The sequence below is a fragment of the Dioscorea cayenensis genome, chromosome 7, assembly GCF_009730915.1.
Source record: "Dioscorea cayenensis subsp. rotundata cultivar TDr96_F1 chromosome 7, TDr96_F1_v2_PseudoChromosome.rev07_lg8_w22 25.fasta, whole genome shotgun sequence".
NCBI lineage: Eukaryota > Viridiplantae > Streptophyta > Magnoliopsida > Dioscoreales > Dioscoreaceae > Dioscorea > Dioscorea cayenensis.
The window spans coordinates 5,382,030-5,404,818 of record NC_052477.1 but is presented as its reverse complement, the minus strand read 5'-3'; the positions used below and the strand labels follow the sequence as shown (position 1 = coordinate 5,404,818).

At 34.4% G+C, this 22,789-nt stretch overlaps 3 protein-coding genes across 3 annotated transcripts; 2 read left to right on the top strand and 1 right to left on the bottom strand.

Moving 5' to 3' along the window:
• Positions 1 to 5,520: 5,520 nt before the first annotated feature.
• Positions 5,521 to 13,715, top strand: LOC120265416 (phenylalanine--tRNA ligase alpha subunit, cytoplasmic). The gene is made up of 18 exons (XM_039273315.1): positions 5,521 to 5,744; positions 5,834 to 5,959; positions 6,068 to 6,202; positions 6,504 to 6,560; positions 6,885 to 6,940; positions 7,157 to 7,249; positions 8,361 to 8,451; positions 9,306 to 9,343; positions 9,428 to 9,466; positions 10,390 to 10,466; positions 10,551 to 10,635; positions 10,969 to 11,068; positions 12,178 to 12,274; positions 12,389 to 12,460; positions 12,629 to 12,695; positions 12,784 to 12,909; positions 13,241 to 13,295; positions 13,370 to 13,715. Exons 1-18 carry the CDS (start codon positions 5,583 to 5,585, stop codon positions 13,421 to 13,423), a joined length of 1,530 nt encoding a protein of 509 aa, XP_039129249.1. The 5' UTR covers positions 5,521 to 5,582; the 3' UTR covers positions 13,424 to 13,715.
• A 1,072-nt stretch (positions 13,716 to 14,787) lies between these two features.
• LOC120264527 (sm-like protein LSM2) lies at positions 14,788 to 17,869 on the top strand. Its single transcript, XM_039272340.1, has 3 exons — positions 14,788 to 14,926; positions 15,021 to 15,179; positions 17,478 to 17,869. The coding sequence occupies exons 1-3, from the start codon at positions 14,924 to 14,926 to the stop codon at positions 17,595 to 17,597; spliced, it is 282 nt and encodes a 93-aa protein (XP_039128274.1). The 5' UTR covers positions 14,788 to 14,923; the 3' UTR covers positions 17,598 to 17,869.
• Positions 17,870 to 21,980: 4,111 nt separating this feature from the next.
• On the bottom strand, positions 21,981 to 22,493 carry LOC120265025 (paraneoplastic antigen Ma6E-like). The gene has a single exon (XM_039272957.1). The coding sequence runs from the start codon at positions 22,491 to 22,493 to the stop codon at positions 21,981 to 21,983; it is 513 nt and encodes a 170-aa protein (XP_039128891.1).
• Between the last annotated feature and the right edge of the window lie 296 nt (positions 22,494 to 22,789).

The window sequence follows — 22,789 nt, the reverse complement described above, 5'->3', positions numbered from 1 at the left end:
TTGGAATAGATCCGGTACCATAGTTTCCAGACCTTCGATCCTCACTGTTTTCATTTTGGTCTCATTTATGTGATTGCGATTCTTTTTCTTTTTCTTTTTTTTTTTGTGATGTTTTGATTGTGAAAACATGAACGTGAAACCTGGGACATTTTGACTGTGAAAACATGAACGTGAAACCAACGTGTTTCTCACCTCTTTGCTATTACCAAGCACTCTCTCACTCAGACTCACACACACACACACACACACTCATTTGCACATATATAAATCATTGAATCTTTTTTTTTTCATTGGAGCATGTCTATTCACTCAACTTTGGCCTATTAGACTTAATACTAATCAAGCTTGCTCATTGTTTATGTGGCTGACTGTGTAATCTTGTCTCCATTTGCAACTAGGGAGTGTGCTTATCAACTGATTAATAGCTTGCATTTACATGTATTTTTTGTTGTTAGATTTAGCTTAGAAAATATGATCATGTGTACTTATGATTGGAAGCATATATATTATTGTTGTTTAATTAACCATGATCTTTAAAATGTTAATTAGTGACTTAAAACTTATTTTGTGGTTCTTGATAGCTAAGAAGATCTTTGAAATTTTTGGCATTTTCGTGAAGAGTGTTGTTGAAATTAGGTGAGAACTTGGAGAGAAAATTATTCTCTTAATTATATGTTTTTCTCATTTCCTTTGTAACTTATATATGAGCATATATATATATATATATATATATATATATATATGTATATGATGAAATTTTTGTATGTATATACAGTCATTCTAGCATATGTACATGTATGAACTAGAGGGATAGTCCATTACTTTATATATGAAAAGCATAATAATGTAAAAACAAATTATTGTGTTAAATTATTTAGCAATATTGTCATCAAATTCGGTCATAGAAACAATAATTAAAAAGCCATTAAACAAATGCAAAGGTATGGTGGGTTATGCAACATACCTGTCTGCTCATTTATGGCATTTATGGCATTTTGTGCATCCTAAAAAATAAAAGCATAAGATTATTATGCATTTTACCACCCACCCCGAAACCCACAAAAAAAAACACTTCATTTTATTATGCATTTTACTAGTGGGAATTATTTGCTAACCATAAATGATGTTGTATTATTTTCTTTATTTTTTTTTGGTATTGCCAATTACGATACCTGTTTATTGCTAGGATCAAGACTATTATTCCAATGAAATTTGCAAAAAGGTTCAATAGAATTCCACTATTCTTTCATCAAGATTTGTCATACTTGGACATGTTGATTCTTTCTTTGCATGGTGATACTTATATTTTTTTGGTAATTATTTTAATTATTTTAATTATCTTACTTAATGACTATTGCAATATGACTTATAGATGGAGTCAATGTCTGAAGATGAATATGCCGCAATTTCTTCCACTTTATTTGCCACCATCTTTGCGTTAATGTGGTTTAGGCGAAGAAACCTTAGTTTGCCATGGGAGCCTTATTACAATAGAGATGCACAATGAGCAAATTATATTTCAAGAATAATAAATAGCTCCGATGAGGCTAGTATATCTATGTTGAGAATGAAAAGAGCATCATTTTTTAGATTGTGTGATCTTTTAAAAGCGAAAGTATTGCTATACAATACTTTACATGTAAGTGTGGAAGAGCAAGTGGCTATGTTTCTTCACATAGTTGGTCATAATGTGAGAAATAGGGTCATTGGCGTTAATTTTCTAAAATCGGGAGAAACGGTTAGTCGATATTTCAATCATGTCTTGTATGCTATTGGAGAACTTCGGGGTGAATTAATCCAACCACCTAATATAGCCACAGGTCCAATCATCACTCAAGATCCAAGGTTTATGCCATACTTTAAGGTAAGAAATATAGATTTAACTCTAAATAATTTTTTAACTAATAGATGCAAGGTGTCAATAATTTTTCATTAATTAATAGGATTGCATTGGAGCACTTGATGATACACATATTCATGCATTTGTTCCACACGATATTGTAGCTCGTTTCCGTGGAAGAAAGCCTTACCCTAGTCAAAATGTATTAGCTGCAATTAATTTTGAATTACATATGTACTAGCCGGTTGGGAAGGTTCAGCACATGATGCACTTGTCCTTTGGAATGCTTTGGAAAGAGAAGATGAGCTTGTAGTGCCGGAAGGTATCATAAAATTATTTCAAAATTAACATAGTTAATCTAATACAATTGTGTAATTAATAGATTGTGGCTATTTTGTCATAGGCAAATACTACCTAGTAGATGCCGGATACTCCACCCGACCCGGTTTTATATCATCATTTCGTGGTGTCCGATACCATCTCAAGGAGTTTAGTGCACGAACTCCATCAAATAGCAAGGAGTTGTTTAATTATAGGCATTCCTCTTTGCGCACTTCAGTGGAACGAGCCTTTGGTGTTTTAAAAAATCGGTTCAAAATTCTAACATCTAGACCATTTTTTCCATTTCAAACACAAGTGGATATTGTCATTGCGTGTTGCATACTTCATAATTACATTTTACAAAGAGGTAATGATATATATGTACCAAATATTGAAGATTGGGAACCAAACACAAATGTACGCGAGGTGAGAACGCAAGCCCAAGCTCGTGAAGAAACAAGGGAATGGTGTGCAATACGAGAAACAATTATGAATGATATGTGGATTAATAGATAAATCTAACTTCCTGTGTTTTTTTAGGCAAAAAAAAAATTGTGGGCTTATGGAATGCTATATGTTTTCCAAATTTTGTTGTTTAATTATACAAAACAAATCATGTGGTGAAACTTGTTTATGTGTTGTTTTCGTTTGTGATCTTATTCAATGTCTCCTTACATTTTGAAATGAGTTTGTTATACCTTGCCCACTATTGAATAAGCTCAATTTTGAAATAATTACTTCAATGCTAATTATGTGATACAGATGGAGTCTTAAGACTTAACACAAGAAAGCCATGACTCTGTTGGAAGAAAAACATCAACTAATTTCCGATGGACAGCTATCATGACATCTTTCATGTTGGCATCTTTGGTTGAACAAGCAAATTTTGGCCTTAAATTTGACAAGGGATTTAAAAGTGTCGCTATAAATGCTGTTGCTAGGGCTGTGGGTGAAAGCTTCAATTTAGCCGTAAGTGCCATACATGTTTTCAATTGGCTTAGGTATGTAAGAAAAATATGGCTAATAATAAAGAAAATCAAGAATTTAAGTGGTGTATCATGGGATGATGTGGAGATAAAAATAATCATGGGAGAGGAGGAATACCAAATATATATATACAAGTAAGTAGTGACTTAGAGTTTTTATAATATATTTTCAATATTTGTGCATTGACTTTAATTAGAGAATGCATATTTATCTTTGTAGACCCACCCCGGGGAAGAGATTTATATTAATAAGCCAATTCAGGACTATGATGAGATGACAATTGTATGTGGAAATGATCAAGCAACGGGATCTTTTGCGAGAACAGGTGCTCAAAGTTCTAGAAGCCTAGGCACACAAATGGAACCACCACTACAAATGTCAATAATCAATCTTGATGACCAAAGTCAAGGCTTCGATGATTTTGATGACATTGGACAAACTCAACCTCCTACAAATGACACACTGACGAGCTTCACCTCCAAAGCCAAAAAATGGTAAAAAACGAGAAAAAAGTGCTAAAGCGGATGAAGAAATCATGCAAAATGTTGAGCATCAATTAGGAAGAATTGCAAATGCATTAGAGGGAGACGAGTCAATTTATTAGTAAGCAATTGCTTGATGAGATTATGATTTTAAGTGAGCACTACACCGAATATGATCTTGGACGGACATATGACTATTTGCTTCAAAATCTTCCTTTAGCAAATGGGTTTATGAACAAAACTCATTCACTTCGTTGCCTTTGAATGGATGATTTTATTGATCAATTAAGGGGTGGTCGTCGAGCATGAGTTGTTATAACACCATATCATGTTATTTTATCTTAACTTGGGATGATGACTTTGGACAATGTTATGTTTTGTTTTAATTGGACAAGTATTATGGGATGATGTCTTTGTTATTTGTTTATTTTTTTTTTTTGTTTTTGTTGTTGGATGGACAATTGTCATGTTATATTTGAACTATGAATGTTGAATGTCGTATTTTGGATGAACAAGGCTTCATGTTTGTATTTTTGTGTATGATTATTAAAATGTGTATTATGAATGTTGAATGTCGTATTTGGGATGAACAAGGCTTCATGTTTGTATTTTTGTGTATCATTATATTGATGTGTATTATAAATGTTCAATGTCGTATTTTGGATGAACAAGGCTTCATGTTTATATTTTTGTGTATCATTATGTTGATGTGCATTATAAATGTTGAATGTCATATTTTTAATTTTTTTTTGTTGTTGTTGGATGGACAATTGTTATGTTATATTTAAACTATGAATGTTGAATGTCGTATTTTGGATCAACAATCAAAATAAAATTAATTAGTTATTTTATATATATAAAGTATTAATTAATTAATAATGAATAATAAATAATTTATGTATTGTTTAAATGTAATCACCAATTTATTAAATCAACTAATTAGTTTCAAAAATAAATTTAATGAAATTAATCATTTAGGTTTAAATTATTTTTATGAAAAATATTAATTAATTAATAATAATAATAATAATAATAATAATAAGGGTAATCTCACCCCTTCACTTAAATGGTAACTATATCTTTAACTTACATAGTACCAAAAAAAAAAGAAGTAAATGCACCATTTCCAATTACAGCAAACCAAACTGAAATGATGTAAGGTAGCGTTTGGTTAGATGTAGTTAAAAATATAGTAGATTTCTAATTATGGTGTAATTGTAAATTCTGGATTTGAAAATACAGATGAGTCAAATTTGGTGTTTGGTTGACTGTAATTGAAAATGCTGGATTTCAAAATTTTGTGTTTGTTTGGAAGGATGTATTTGTAGGATATAAACACTCTTGCTAAGGGTACTCCACCTTAGATCATTATTAAATTTAATTAATTATAAATACACAATTAATTGTTATTAATAGTAACCAAAATAATTATGCATATAATTACTTAATTTAATATAAAATTTTGTTTTCATTACAAATTATTGTTATTTTTTATAATTATAAAAAATATATTACACTATTTATAACTTTTTATATTTATAATTTTTTATATTGATAAAAATATAATAGTAACCATTTATTATTAAGATAAAATAATATCATGATTTTATTTTTATTTTTATTTATATATATTTTTATTAGAAAGTCTCACGTAGTTTCAAAACTAACCAAATTTATCTATACTGTATTTTTAACTACTTTAAAATTCTCAAATCCAACTAAACAAACACCAGATTTTGAAATTTTTACTAATTACAATTACATGTAGTTTTATATCCGGCAAAACAAACACATGCAGGATTTTCACTTACACTGTAATTTTATTTACATGTTATCTCACTTGTAACCAAACAGCCCTAAGTACATCACTAGTTTTCCTTTAAGTACATCACTACGCAAGGGTTTAGGCTATCGCCCTTCCCAACCGGAGACCACGGCCTCTGACCACTGCCATGGATCCGGCGAAGGCGGCGGAGAACACCATTCTCGAACACCTCCAGAGCCATGATGAGATTCCTGATTCGCAGAAGTTCGCCGCCTCCTCCGGCTTCGATCATGGCGTTGTGGAGAACGTCATCAAGAGCCTCTGCGGCTCCAGAACCATAGAAGCCAATGTATCCCTTTTTTGACCTCCTGGAAATCCTTTTCTCTGCCATTTGCTTCCCTTGAACCCTAATGGATTGTTGAGTTTTCAATTTTGTAGGAGATCAAGGAGGAAAGGTGGGCGCTCACGGATGAGGGCAAGTCTTATGTTGATTCTGGATCGCCTGAGGTGCAATTCTTTCGGGCTTTGCCCTCTGAGGGTGAAATCCTCATGAAGGACCTCGAGGTTTGTGAGAGATTTGCTTGCTGATTTAAAGTTTTAAATTTTGCTTCTTTTGATAAATGGGAGACTGGATTTGGATGGGTTGTCACTAATTTTTGAGGAGTTGTTTAGAAAAAATTAGATCCAACTGTGTATAAGGTGGGGCCATCTGCGGCAATTGTGAACAAATGGGTTACCATGAGGAAGGAGAAGAGGGAAGTCCCTGGGAGTACGAAGCCGGAAACCATTGTATATGTTTCTCGAAAGGTATTTTTCAATGATGCGAAATTGCGATCATGCTTTGCGGAGCACTGCCATCCTATTATATTATAATTTGTGTTTGGCTTCAGTGCTCTTATAGTCATCTTTCTTTTGCTGGTGAATGTAGTGGTTATATACTTATATTCAATGTGAATTATCATAAACGGTTCCAAGCAATGTATATAATAGATAGCTTTTCTATGAAAATTACTTGAGCATGCTAGTTTGCTGATCTTATTCTTTTTTTATTCCTTTTATATCTATATATATATATTTGGCTCTTTGGATTGATTTCCTCTTTATACAGATTAATGGTGTGGAAGATAAGGTCAAAGATTTGCTCCAAAAAATTGAAGCTGGCGAGGTCCCTTTCATTCTTGATAATCACTTTGCTATTCTTCATTTTGACTTATTTCCAAGTTCAATTTGTTTTAGTAGTGAATCTAGTGGGTATTGTTTTGCATATGCTAATTATATTTTCTAGTTACAAAACTAAAATCTTTGGCCATTAATATTCGGATCGGTATAATTGTGCTATAAGAACTAATGTTTTTAGTATTTACTTTTAATAATCTTACTGGATTCTGGAAGATATAATGAAATGTTATCTGGCAATTTAGCATCCTTTATATTATGTCAATAGTTATTGACCTGTTTTCTGCAGCGCTAATGTTTTTTGTTATGCCAGGCTGTTGATGAGAAGGATGTTGATGCTCTGAAAAGGAGAAAGCTTGTTATTCTACAGTAATGCGTTTATTATCCTTTATGTTTATTTATTTATTTTCTTGGTTTTCCAACTGATTCATGTTTGTCAGTGTACTTATAGGTCGTATAGATAGATAGACCTTTTATAATATATATATATTTAATCCCTTAGTGTGTGTTTTCTTTCTTCAAATGTTTTCCATAGTCTGAAAAACAGCTATAATTTGTTTTTTTTCTTTCATTTTCATCACACAGGACTTGGAGGGGTTACTCAATAAGAAAAGGTCCCGAGTATGTACTTGTTAGAGAAAAAACTGCAACTGATTTAACGCGAGAGCATATACAAAGGTAGTTCAGTTAATCATTCACTCCCATTTATGCAAGTTCCATTAAATTTGATGAGATGTGGAGGTATTCATGACTTTTTCCATCATCTTACCATTGTGTTGGTTCTGTACTTTTAGCAATTAATTTTACAGTTTCTCTCAGACTAAAATTTGTTCCATGACTTATTTATTTATTTATTTTTATGGTTTGGAATGCACACATTGAACTGAAGTCATGTAATAGCTCATTTTAATAACCCAACTGACAATAATTAAAAATCTTGGCTTTTACCCTCACTAAATTAAGAAAAGAAAGTGCTATACATACTAATATACACATCTTTGGGTTGTAAAAGTGCTGACAGGGCTGCTTGAATTCATCATTTACTTGTCCCTTTTATGTTCATTTTACATCTTCATATCCTCATAGGCACACTTTGCAGCAGTTGCTACCTTTCTCTAAAACTCCATGAGGATTTCACGTCGTAAATGCTGAAGACCAGCTGATATGATTATTTGCACCAGCAAATTCTTTGCTTTTCCCTGTGATGTCATTGTCAGATTTACATCTCGTTTTATTGAGTTATGGAATTAATTAGGTTAATGTAGATAAGCATTAAGATCACAAATGATTATCTTACTTTAAGAATTTTTTGTGTGAACCAGGCTATAATTAATTCTAGCATTGGCATTTGTAGTTTGCAAAAAGGTCCATGATGAGGAGCACATTTCCCTCATGCTATTAATTTTGGTTTTGCAACATAATTAGATATGAAAGCTTGAAGCTTAATGTCCTGGTCTCATGTTTGCCAACTAATATTTGCAAACTAGGGGTTATTGGAGGCTTCTGCAGTTTTGAGGTTGATTATTTGTGCGAGATAAACTTTTGAACCAATTTCCTTATCAGCAGTCATTACTGCAGTTGCCGCATTTGCTTCTTAACCAACTCCCTGTGGCTATATGTTGTTTACATCATTACATGTGCATCTTATCTCATCCATAGGCATGTATATGCATACATATTAGCATAAATTAGATGTAATTCATATAGCTTGCATCATTAAGTTTAGTACTTTTAATCATCTTCAGTGGATTCTGTACTGATGTATCTTTGATTGATATTTTATTTTTAGAGGTGATTGGAAACAGTTAAAATTTAAAGAGTATAATCTGAGTGCTCAAGTTCAGCCAATCCAAATTGGTTATGTTCAACCTTTGCTGGAGGTATGATAAACCCCTTCCTAAATTTAACACTTCCTCTTTTTCTGAGTTAGTTCTATGTATGCATATGCATCACTTTCCCTCTGGTACTTGCACTACCAGAGATTATTTTTTTCTAGATCGCATTGTTTAGGTTTCTCTGAACTCCAAAGTTTTAGAATGGGATGGCGATACACAGCATTGAAGAGTTGAAACTGTCTTCATTATTTGACAAACATTTACCTAACTCAGAACTGTATTGTGGTTTTGTCCATATATGTTATAGTTGTTATGGATGTATTGTCTGGAACATAATGATTTTCGCTGCATTTTCATTTGTTTGTTGGTGTCATTCTTCTTGCACTATGGGTTTTGTGTGCATGCATCATTAACTAAGTGACATGCCACATACTTACAGAGTAATCAGGAGAAGAATCTTACTTTGATTGTTGTGCTGATGATTCATGTAATTTTGTTGATGAAGATGATAATCGAGGTGGAAATGGTCCGCCTGCCATGTGTGTTTTATGTGGGAATATAGTAGCTAATGTAAGGATCTTGAATAATGAGTGAAATGATTTCTCATCAACATGAAGTGTCCTATTTGTTATAATGAGCTGCTTTAGAGGGAAAGGATTTTTAAGCCAATATTATTCTTATTATACAATATCCCCATTTGTGTTTTTCGTTGGATGTCTCTAGTATGTTACTTTTATTCTTTACCTGCCCAGCAAGCTTTTTGATCATATTAGTCACCACCTGAACGTCTGTTTATTATTACTATTATTATTATTATTATTATTATTATTATTATTACTGTTACTGTTATTATTTGCATCTTTTTGCTTCATTAATGTTATAAAACTTATTGTGGCCAGGTGAAAGAGGAAATCCAAAATATCTTCCTTCAGATGGGGTAATCCAGATGAATAACCTTCAAGTCAATTTCTTTTGCAAATAGAAGTTCAATACTAATACTAAGATCATTCTCTTGTTGCAGTTTTGAGGAGATGCCAACAAACAATTATGTTGAAAGCAGGTTTTACTTCCTTTTTCTCTATGCTTTTCAACTTATTTGTTTACTGGTTTCTGTGGTTCTTAGTTTTAATATTCTGAATTAAATGAAAACCTGTTCTGTGGGATGTAACTAGCTTAGGGGGCAATAATTTATGCACTCATATATATTGCATTTGTTCTTGCAATGGGATAATATGTGGAAATACTTTTGGTACATGAGTTGAGTTGATAAGTGGGTAAGTGCATCGAGACTTGTGTGTGAAGTACTGCATTGTAAGTCAAATGTTGCATTGGATCCTTTAACATAGTTCTTAGTGAGCCAGTGGGAGGAGACTTGTCCATATTATGACCTGTTGTACAACTTCTTAATACTGAACATAAACATCCAAAATTCTCTTTTCCTAGCAGTTTTTGGTGGTTAATTATCTGTCAGATATTTCTTAGGAAATTTGTCTATTGGCATGTTCGAGCTGTCATCTAATGTTATAACTAAGATTCCCTACTTTTACCTGTTTTGAATTTTTCCTGCTTTGTGCTTCTTCTCACTTTGTTGGTGGCGGGCGGCCGCCGGGGGAAGGACAAACTATCGCTTGCCTTCCAAGTCCTATCTATTATTTTGTTTGTCAGCTTGTTGCTGTTGGCATCTTATTTTGAATAGTGAATAGTAAATACCTTTAGGTCAAAAGCGGATCTTTGAAGAAAACTGTAGGTCGACCCCTTGAGATACCTGACACATTAGGATTGAGTATGTGTGAAACATGTGGATGAATGATAAAGTTTAGTTTTAGTTTTGTGGGACTTCAACAGGACATGTTCACACTTTAATTTGTAAGTAATGTAAATCACTGTACTCTCTGCTCAGTTAATCTAATTAGAAAAAAATTAGTTGTTAGAATTCACATTTAAGTACTTTCTACATTTTTCTGTGCCTATGTGTCTCTGTAGCTTTTGGAATTTTGATGCCTTGTTCCAGCCACAACAACATCCTGCCCGTGATTCGCATGACACATTCTTTCTCAAAGGTTTATTTCACTTATCATGCTCTCATTTTCACTGTCCGTGTATTTCTTTGATGCTAATGCTAATGTTTCTGGCTGCATTTATAGTTCCTTCTACCACAAAACAACTTCCAGAAGATTATCTGGAGAGGGTAAAGCAAGTTCATCAATCTGGTGGTTACGGATCCAAAGGGTATGTGAAATAATATTTTAAATATTCACAATAGCAAGCAGTTATAGCAGACCTTTGATACATATCTGAAGTTCTAATGTCCAAAAGAGCCCCCAATGGCAAATGCAAAGAGTATATATTGTGGCATGCCTTTTCAAAATGTTTGTATATTGAATATCTGTTGAGCATAGTATATGACTTGTCTCATTATTTGTCCTAAACTTAGAGGACTTTGACAATAGCCAAAAAAAAAAAAAAGTTTCTGGTTGTTGCATGGTAAAATGTTTTCAGCAAGGTGTCTGAGTAATATTGCAAATGAATTTCAAGACTGATTAAAAGTATTGTTCTTCACAGTTATGAATATGATTGGAAACGGGAGGAAGCTGAGAAAAATCTACTTCGAACTCACACTACTGCAGTTTCTACAAGAATGCTTTACAAGCTTGCTCAACAGGTGCTGCCCCCATTCCTCCCTTGTCAATAATAAATTATACCCCCTAAAGACATGAAATTGCATGTCTAGCCATGTAAATTTTGTAAGTGCGCATATACTCCTTAGTTTCACCGATGTTTGTGGATTTATCAATAAGGCTGGAGTTTAGGTTTGAAAAGGACAAAATGTCCTCTTCTTCAATCTCTCTCCCTTCTCTCATCATCCCCTCTCTTTCTAATGTCTCTCCTTCCTCCCCCATCCTCTCGCCTCTCATCTTTTCTTTTCTCTTGCTCCTTCTAGAATCTCTTTCATGGTCACAATATGGCATTATATTTCATGATGGATATGATCAACTAATTAATTATGAGAATATTTTGGATTATTGTGTTTGCATCACAGAACAAGACAGTTCTAAATTTTGAGGATGAACAATAAGATGGTCAGTTATTCTCTTGTTTTTTTCTCATTAAAGTCACTGGCACTTTACTTTTTCTTCATTGAAAGCTTAAAAGGGTGTAAAAATAATAGTAGGTAGTGGATAGAATAATTTAAAACCTTTCCGTTGGGTCTAATGATGAACTAGATTATCAGGGAGAAGATGCTTCGACTTTAGATAACATATCAATTCTAAAAAGGGTTCTTTGATTGAAATTCTTCTTTGAGACAATAGAAAGATTAATTGATAACCAAGGAAAGTTTGTCATAGGAACCACATGTCTTCAAATCATGGTTACAAACTATGACCCTATGTATATTTTCTCGTAAGTCTCCCTATTTAATAAATGATTAGTTCTTAATAAACTGCTTGACCACCACTCTTTCTTGATTTAAATTTCTTTTATGGTCAGAATGCCCCATTTTTCAATTTGTTTTGAGATGCAAAAAGTTTCATCCTTTAGAAGCACAGTATTTCTAAAAAATTCTCTTTTGAATCATCTTCCTGTACTAATATGTTCGGCCAATATATTAATACAGTCAAAATGTGATAAACCCTTGTTGTATTAAAAAAAAAAAAAAGATGAAAACAATATTATTTGGAAGGCACCAGTGCTTGACACTTTTGTTCTTTGAGTCTGGATGCCACACACATACTTTTTTCTTGAGTTGTGGTTTATTTGTTGTATGTTCAGAAATCTTTTGTTCCAAAGAGGTACTTCTCAATCGACCGGGTTTTTCGTAATGAAGCTGTAGACCGAACTCATCTTGCTGAGTTCCATCAGATTGAAGGTGTTTACTTGTCTATGTTGATTATTTCATTTACAGAAAATTGCAAGAGCAATCTTGATTTAGAACAAACTATGTTGTTTTTCCCTGGCTATTTAACGTCCTCTTTAATTTCAGGTCTTATATGTGATCGGGGACTTAGCCTAGGTGATTTGCTTGGAGTCCTGGAGGACTTCTTTTCCCGCCTTGGTATGACTTTATAGTCCTCAGTTTTGGTGGTTACAAACTTCTCTTATCATGTAATTTTCTCGGAGTTCTGGTCGGCTTCATTATGTTTGCATTGTATGCTTGCATTGGCTTTCTGTCCTCCTGTAGTGTATTCCATTTACTTTCTCAAATAAGGGATCTATCTTTCAGGGATGACAAAACTACGGTTCAAACCTGCTTATAATCCATATACTGAACCTAGCATGGAAATTTTCAGGTAATGAATCTTAATCAATATGAAATTAGGCTTAGATTTTAATTTCGCATGCCATTCTCATCATCTAGTTGTGGTTTATTTTATTCAGTTATCATGATGGCTTAAAGAAATGGGTGGAGGTTGGAAACTCCGGCATGTTTAGACCTGAAATGTTGTTGCCGATGGGTCTCCCAGAAGATGTCAATGTTATTGCATGGGGTCTTTCCCTTGAAAGGTATATACACTATTTCACAGTGTTCAAGTTAATTCAAGCAAATCATTATTTTTGATTAAATAAGTTAAGTTGCTCTGTATGTGGACAAATTCAAGCTACAAACTTATTAAAAAAAAAAAGAAATTCCTTACGAACTGGTTCATATATGTGTTAAGTTATTTTTTTTTTTGCTTAAAGCCATTGTCTAGCTAAGTGATCAATAATCACTGGTCTAAGTTTTTTTTTTTGTTGAAATGCTATAATTTACTTATGATTCTCTGCTGTTGCATGTATTTTGTGGGTTGTAACTTATGAATTATACCAAAGAATTGTCTTTTTTTCTGTTAACCAGGCCAACTATGATTCTCTACGGAATTGACAACATTCGAGATCTCTTCGGACACAAGGTAACATTTCATATTATGCCAAAATCAAAGCATGACTACTTGAGGCCGGCCTAATTTATTGCCATGGTCTGCAGGTTGACTTTGATGTTATAAAGAACAACCCACTTTGCCGTCTGGGATTGCAGTAATATTCGCCCACCAAATTGAAAGATACAACATTTTCGCACTCCAGTCAAAATTGTTGCTACTGTTCTTCCTCTTTTATACTTTCCAGCCGAATTTTGCAGAATGCTGATTCAAGATTTCCATACATTGAAAGTAAGAGCTTGTTTGTGTACCTCATTAATTTAGAGATGGCATTTCCGGAGATATGTTAGTCGGAATTATTCACTCAAGATATCCATACGTTGAAACTATGAGCTTGTTTGTGACCTTATTAATTTAGAGATGGCATGTCCTTATTTAGAGCTTCCTTCCGTAGATTGATACTCACAGGATTGGTAGGACGTTTGTATATATATATAATTTTTTTTAATCAAAAGATTTAATTCCACTTCAAAAATTAATTGGATTTTAAAATTTTAAGCACATTAATGTTTAAAAAACTTAGGATTAACAAGCTATGGGCTACGATGGTTAATTTAAGCCTAAATCTGTTATCGTCTTAGAGATAATTTAAATAAGATCTAAATTAACAGAACATGATATTTTGGATGGATTTAATTGAGTTTTTCTTCGATTTATTTCTTGGCTTTTGGAGTCTTTCAATCTCATTCTTTAAGCAGCTAATGACATTTGAAAACCCTATAAATTATTTGGCAACTTCTATATTTCCTTTATTTTTCCGTTATTAATTTTTTAGATGAAATATAATTGTTTTAAATAAATCTGGAATCTTATTTTTTAAAAATTGTAAACCTATCTGGACATGATTTTTTTTATATATTTTTATTTCTCATCCTACATGTAACCATAAGTATAACCAAGTTATTTTTGTGAAAATTATGGACAAGCCATGTAGTAAGGGTGTGCGAAGAGTATAAATTATTCTTCTAGCCCAGTGTTCTCAAGTGTGTGGAGTTCGGGCTTGCAGATGATCTTTTTTACTATTATGTTATAATTTTGATGATTTGAACTTGGGGCAATAAAATTTTTTTACTATGCCTCTACGCTACGGCAACTGTAAGTGAGTTTTATACATAAATATTTTTAAATTAATTAACTATTATCATTATTATTGTTTAATATTTGATAGAGAAAATGTTAGTCCATTATAAATTAAATCTGAAGTAATAGTAGATGGAATTTTTTCAAAATTTAAAACAATCATGTCTAATATATTTAAAAAAAATTTAAAAGAAAATAGTTTTTTTTTTTAAAAATTAATATATATTTTTTAAGGAAAACTAACAGTATTTCATAAAAAAAATGCGTTAAAAAGAGGACTTTATATTATTAACTGGGCACTTCATGTATAAAATAATATTAATAAAAAAAACACCCCCACAAATGACTCAAACGTAAAGTTGAACAAGAGGGGCTAAAACATAATTAAATCTCTACAAGAGGACTGAATCGAAATTATACCAAACCTAATACGCTAAAACCCAAATCCCAGATCGTTCCTCGCGGCCAAACCCCAAATCCTTGAACTTCGAAAGTGTCGAAGAAGTAGAAGAGAAGGAAAGATGGTAGCTTTTCTTCGAGAATCTCCAATTGGTTTATGTCTCTGTTCTTTGTTGTTTATCTTTGATCAATCTTTGTGTGTTTTCTGGTTTTTTGCAGCTTTTTTTCTCGTATTTCAAGGAGCTGGTGGGGAAGGAGGTCACCGTGGAGCTGAAGAACGACCTGGCGATCAGAGGCACTCTCCATTCCGTTGATCAATACCTCAACATCAAGCTTGAGAATACTCGCGTCGTCGACCAGGACAAGTACCCTCACATGGTACCTTTCTTGGTTTTTTCCCCCCTAGATTTTGTTTCTTGAGTTCTTTTTGGCTTTTCTTGGCTAAATTTCTTGTTTTTTCGTTGATTTGTTAAGTATTCTATGGTTGGTGATTGCAAAGGTCGTAACTTGGCTGGTTGTCTGATTTGAAGGGTTTTGGTTTATGGTATTTTTGCTGTGTATGGAAAGATTCTAGGGTTAGAGACCATAATTTCAGTAGGTGATGAGCTTGATTCTAGCTTACAGATTGTTTTCCAAAATATTGCAAACTAACTGTTGAGCTTTTCGTTGTGAATTGGTATACCTAGGGTTCCAGCCCTTGGTATGTCCACATTGTCAGATTTGGAGGGTTTTGTTTTAGGGTTTACCTGCTGTGTATTTAGAGATTCTAAGGTTAGAGACCATAATTTCAATAAGTGATGAGCTTGATCCTTGCTTCCAGATTATTTTATGAAGTACTGCAAACTAACTGTTAGCTTTGGACTGTGAATTGGTATACTTTGGGTGTTATGCCCACATTTTTTAGACTGAACTTGATGAATAGATTCATTCTTAGTCTCTTGTAGGATATCAACTAGCTTGAGTAGGACTGTAGGAGGGGATTTGGGGATTGGGACCAGATTTGCCGTATCCTTAACTTGAGGAATTAGTGAAGTTTTTCAATTAAATGCTAAGGATTTTAGTAGTTGATTAATTTTATGGTAACTTTTGAAAAATGAGCATTAGTGGGTACGTGAACCAAATTTTGTGGTTTAAATACTTTGGGATTTCAATTTTACATTCTTTATGAGATTAAAATGACATGCATGTTAAAATAAGAGTCAGATGATTACAAAGTAGATATCTATATCTGTTAATTCATACCTTCAATGAAGTATATCATTGGCAGTTGGTATTTGGGGTTTTTGTTGTTCTTGATCTTAATGCATCTACTTTTTCATTACCCATAAAATCATTTATAATATTACTGAATATCAACAAATTTTGGGGCTTCTATATCATATGATGACTTCAATTTCCTATCAAACTCTAACTGGCTAACCTTCTCTATGAGTAATTATTGCCTTGGCTACTTGTGTATGCCAACCTCCTACATCCTAGTTTTATTAATTTCTTTGTGGCTTTCACCTATTTGTTATGGTTTATGGTGTCATGTATTTAGTATATTAATAATTGGTTATTTAATGTAAGACTTATCTTGATTTATCTTGTTATCTCACACCTGGTGAAGAATGGTATACTGACATCAAAATCTTATGCTTTCTAAAACAAGCAAAGAGACATTGCATATTCTTTTCTTTGTTTTCCTTTTCCGTCTGGAGTCTGCATGATATCGTCGATCTTGATCAGTTATTGATGCATAAAGTTGCAGCCCACATTATTTATTCTGCTAACCTGCAATTATGCCCTGGAAAGTTCTAATTTCTGCTTTGGATGGATTCTGATTAACAAGAGTCTTCACCAAGTTTCATTTCTTTGTTATAATGGGTTGCCTACATGTTTCATTGATTCCACTTACTCATGATAGCACATGATATTGTATGCTAAGCTTTTGCGTATGACAACTAAATACAAGAAATCTGTAGATATCTTTCCAAATCTTGGGTTTGGATTGTCATTTATCATTAAGGAGAATACAACTATTTAGAAAAACAATTTAATCTAAACATGCACCAGAGGGTGCTAGGCTCTCGAAAATCCTTTTTTTTTTGGTCTTTTTCCTTTCAAGCTCTCAGGGATAGAAATAAAGGAGCAGGAACGTAGATAGAACCAAGTTTGTAGAACTCCAATATTCCCCTAGTTTATATAACCATTTCCTAAGCTCCTCAAGGAAAAAATCTTGGTTCTGCCACAATGATCGAGCGTGAGAACTTAAATAAGTTATTGCACAATATAGTTGCGATTAAAAGCATGGCTAAGAGTAGTAGGATAACCGATCCTGAGAGTCATATCATCTTCGAAGGTTTTACTTCTGCATGACAAATATCACAACATTTCCAATTCATTTTTGCCATAACTTAAACATCTAATGATTGATATTTAAGCACTTCATCCGTGAACATGAAATTTAAAATTTTTAATCACTAGGTGCTTACCAACATACCTGTTCTCTAAAATTGCCATTGTCATCACGCTGCAACATATGAATCTGCTTCTTGCTATAATTGCTATAAGAACTCGATGACATTGATCGTGAATATTCTTTTTCTTTTTTGCTTCTTTTTTGAGCGTTGCACTTCAAAACTATAACTTTTTCCTGAAATCTTTATTAACTCCAGAAACCTTTTTTGGCTGCAGTTATCGGTGAGGAACTGCTTCATCAGAGGATCAGTCGTTCGATATGTGCAACTTCCACCAGATGGTGTAGACATTGATATTCTACATGACGCCACAAGAAGAGAAGCCCGGGGAGCTTGAGCTTTGGTGATGTAATGTACAACCTCAGATGCAGAAGATTGGGATGTAATGCTTTCTGCCCAATTTGGCTCAGTAGAAATTGTTGAAAACTCTTGGACATGATTTGATGCTTGTCAATTATATCAATATAATTGGAGCTGGTTTCTTTTGACTGCACTAAGTGCAATTATTTCCATTTACTATTAGTTTGTATGGAATTTTAAGGCATGTCTGTTCGTTTGTCAATGTAGTTAGCGTTGGTTTATTAATTGCAACAATGCTTTTTTCCCCTACTTTTTATCTTTTATATTTTTTGAAAGAATCTTGGGTATTTGTTTATTTGTAGTTGGCATTGGCAAGTTATTTGGTTGTATTTATTTATTTCTCCAAATCAAAATCCTTTTGTCTAACACGCAATTTGGGATGCAAATTATCCTCGGAGAAGGTTATAATAATAGTCGACGGAAGTGTGTTCTAGTGGTAAGGCATTTTAGCAGTTAATGGGCAAGTGCGAGTTTAAAATCAGTGTTTGCGTTATATAATGTTATTTAATATTATTTATTTACTATTTACTGAGATTTAGTACAATAAAGTATTGTTTATTCAATGTATATTGGGCTCGGTGCGAGTAATATGAGGTTGTGGTCTTTGGTGTTTTATTTTGGACTTACGTGACAGGTCCTTGTTACCCTTATTTCATTATATATAGTAGATTTGTAGGAATGGTTAAACTATTTAATTATTGTAATTTATACATGTTTGTCCTTCTCATGCCCCTTAAATGGGGAGGGGTACTTGGCACCATTTGAAAAAAAACAACTATAATAATATAGATTTTTAATCTTGTGATTGTTTTCTTTAATGTTTAGTAACCGGCATTGTAAAAAAAAGTTTAAAAGTAAAATAATCGATTTTATTAGTAATAACAAGATGGAAATAAAGGCTTTTGTTAAAAGTTGAGATAGATTTGAGAGTGTAGAAATCCCTAATTAAATATGTATCTTGCTACAATAACAATAATGATAATATTGTAAACATTAATCAAATGTGGTGTTGAAGAACCTCTCCAACTGGGGAAGCTATGTATTAAAAGTAAACGAAGACAAAGATACTAATATGAGAACTAAACACAAAACTAGAAACATAATTAAAAGCTAAAACCGAAACTACGAAATGATTTCATAATCCAAAATGGAAGGTCTTTGCCGAATAGAAAAAGATTGAGCTGATGATGATTTCATAATCAAATGTGGTGTTGAAATTTTGGTTTCCATCAAAGTCACTTGCTTCAGGTGGTTAGTAATATTAATATGGATTTTTTGTGTAACATACAGAGTGATGAAGGTTTAAATTCTTTTTGAAAGAATTATCTCATCCCCTAACTCACGCTTATTAGAGACACTAACAGATGTTTGTTGTCCTTGTTAAAAATTTTAAAAAAATTTTAGTTTTCTCAATAGGAACTTTTTTGTCCCTTAATGTAATAATCAATAAACCCATGTTTTTATATATAACTTCTTTGGGAACCGTATAAATGTTAAATCATTTTTTCAAGATATAATACCCGAATTGGTCCCTTTACTTTTTTCTCTTTTTTTTGGTCCCTCTACTTAGAAATGCGCCCCACTAATCCCTCTACTCTTGAAAATGACCCAATTTAGCCCCTCTACTTTTAATCTCTTCCCATCTAGTCCCTCTATTCTTTAAAATACAGTCAAATAATTAGCCTATTTTAGAGTAGGAGGGACTAAATAGAACCATTTCCAAGAGTAGAGGGACTACTTGACAGCATTTCTGAGTAGAGAGACCAAAAAGGAAGAGAGGGAAAAGTAGAGGGACCAATTCGGGTATTATACTTTTTTTTTTCAATTTCTACAATATAAAAAATATTCATATTTCATCATTTTATTTTCCTTCATATAGAACTCAAAATAAATAAAAGAATCAAGTCAAAATAATTCCAAATTAATTAAAAAAACTGGAAATGAATAGAAAATCCCTCCAAAGTTCAGGTATTCACAGAAACACCCCTCTAGTTTGAATATTCACAGTTCATCCCTCCTTTTCCGTACACATGTTTATTTGGTCCTTCCGGTTGCTAACACCGTGATTTTTGAGGAGAAAAGACCGAAATGCCCCGCCAGTTACATCAATGCTTCGTTCTCTCTCCATGGTGGGAAGTGGCGGGTTAGGCGGCCACGAATCTTGAGAGGGGAGTACTGGTTCCTGTGCGCGCCTTCTCTCAGTTGCCCCTTCAACACATTCTGAGACTTGCCCCTTCAGATGCTAAGACTTACACACATTGAAGCCCTGTGTTCAACTGAAGGTATCGAGAAGAAGTTTGCTAGAGCTTTCCTGGATCTTCATTGTTGTTTCGTTGACACCATCTCCATACTCTTGAATCAGCGAACCTGAAGGTATTAATGACAGATTGTTCATTTGTTTACATCGCTCTTATGGGTTTCTAGGGTTTTGTAATTGAAGGTTTTTTAATTTTGTTTGTTGTGTATGATCCAGGCTTAAATTTGGAAAGTTTAGGTTCTTTCTCGAATGGAAGATGATGTATATAAACGTTTTTGGTTTTAGTTTTACCGTTGGCTTTTTTTTGCCTGTGTTGTTTACCCCTTAAATTAAACTGTTTTAATTTATATAATGTGTTTGCACTTATAATTTCTAGTTTTCGCTTAAATATTATTGATAGTTCGTTAATCCTTCTTGGTGAAGGTATTGGACATATGGCAACCAACCTTGTGAACGACAGGTGTTATTTGGTCTCTATAGTGGAAATGATTGCTGAGTTAAGCAAAACATGAGTTCTAGACATTTGGAAATCATTCGGAGTACTCCTTTCGCATCGTTAATGGAAATTGAACCTGTACTACAAGATTGCTCGATGCTCTATTGCAGAGATATGATGAGTGCTCCCAAAAATTTAAAATTGGTGAGAGCTTGTTGACGTTTAGGCCAGAAGATGTATCCATTATTCTTGGTCTCAGATGCGATGGGGACGCAGTGGTTTTCAAAAAGAGAAAGCCACATTCAGATTTTGAAGAAAAATATTTCTCGAAAAGCTATGAAAGACATAGGGAAGCTATAAAAAAAACTCTTAGCACACTAGTCCGGAAGAGGGGAGAAGAAGAAAACTTTGTGAAGATATTGTTGGTATTCATCATGGGGACCATGCTGTTCCCAAACTAATCATGTTTTGTTCCCAATAGGCTTGTAGACTATGTAGACAATCTTCCCGCAATGCGGCGCTATGCATGGGCGCAAGCCACACATAAGTGGCTTATGGATGACGTCCCGCAAACGACCGCCAGAGTTCAAGCAAGATGCTCCGGTGAGAAGACAAACATTGGCTACTTGCGAGGATGTGTTGTCGCTCTAAATATTTGGTTCTACGAAGTAACTGGCACCGGTAAGAAGGTGCGATTTGGTAAGACTCCCCGGATCCTGTGTTACGGGGCTAACAGTTTCAAGAAGCAAGCATCCATCGGTTCATTGCTATCATCAGTTGAGGGGAAAGAGGTATTTAGTTTACACTTAACTTATTTAGTGTCCGCTTAATAATATTCGTTTCTAGTTTAAAGTTTTAGTTTACATTTAAAATATTTAGTTTTCGCTTAAGTTTTCTTTTTTTCACTTTCAAAATAATGTTTTCCGTTAACTTTTAGGTTTTACACTTAAAAATTATACTTTTTCGCTTAAATATTTAGTGTTTACGGTTAAAATATGTAGTTTAGACTTAATATTTTAAGGTTCCGATTAAGAATTAATTTTTTATTGTTATTTTAAGTTTTTCGTTTGAGTATCATTGCTTACCTTGACTGTATGTCATTTCCACATTACAGTTTTCTGCCCTCGCCCCGGTTAACGCCGAAGAAGAAGCTTTCGTTAGGACAAGCTACCGTGGAGAACAAGTGGTTAGCACAATACGTCCTGACGCAAAATCTGCGGAGAAATCCACAGGGAAACGTGGACGGTCTCCCTCACCACCAATGAGCCCACCACGTCGGGGTCGACGTGGTTCTGTTTCTGTTAATCCACCGAGGGGGGTAATTGATGAAGACATTGGGTTACGTTTACTGAAAGGTTTTGAGAAGTTGGCCGAGACTGTTGGTGGACTTCAAACCAGAGTTGAAGTAATTGAGGGTCGTGGCCCTTCCAATGTCGCACTGATAGCTGACGACACCAAGGATTTGCCGCCGAAACAAGCGGCCACCAAGGGAACTCGAGTGAAGAAGGTTGCCAATAGGCAAAAACAACCATTGCCTCATTCCGTATCTAACAATTCTGATGATGCTCCTCTGAAGCCAGTTACAAGGCGATCTACAAGGTCTGCAATTTCGTAAGCCGATTGCCGACCAGAAGAACGGCCTCCAAAAATTTCCCCAAAGGGCAAAGTCAAGACAAACTCAACTCCCTCTTCACCCGACTTCGTCCCGACGGACCCACGCATCCATCCCCATGCCCTTCCCTCTCCGCACCAGCCAAGCAATCCCCACCCGCTTCCCCATCTGCACCTGCAGCGCCATCCCCACCCGTTTCCGTCTCCGGACCCGTCTCATCATCCCCACTCCCTCCCTCCTCCGCAACCAAGCCACTATCCCCACCCCCTTCCCCCTCCGCATTAGATCCGTCATTACAACTCCCTTCGCCCTCCGGACCTGCACCATCTTCCACAATCCCCTCCCCATCCGGACCCTCGCCACCATCCCCCGTCCATTCCCACTCCGGACCGGTGCCATCTTGTCCATTTCCTTCCTTCTCCGAACCAGCGAAGCTATCTCCACCCGCTGTACCACTAGTCGATGTCGGTGAAAATATCGACGTGGTCTCTATAATTGAATCACTAACATCCTTGAGAAATGATCTGCCCCCTTCTTCAAATGAGAAGTTAGGAAACGTGGAGGACATCCACACTGACCCACCAACTCATCATGAAGTACCGAACTTGGAGGACATCCACACTGACTCCCCGAATCCAAAACCGTCTTCGTCGACAGGTGCGAAACCATCAACTGAAATTACTGATGAAGCGTCAATTGTCATCCCAAAACCAATGCCGGAGATGGCATCAATTGATGAACAGGCAGTGGTACCGACTGAACAAGTTACTAAGACTTTTAGGGTACCACGGAACAAACGTCCTGCCGGATTTATGAGATTAAATAAAGTCGAACAACTGACAATCAGCCACTTCCTAAACTGTC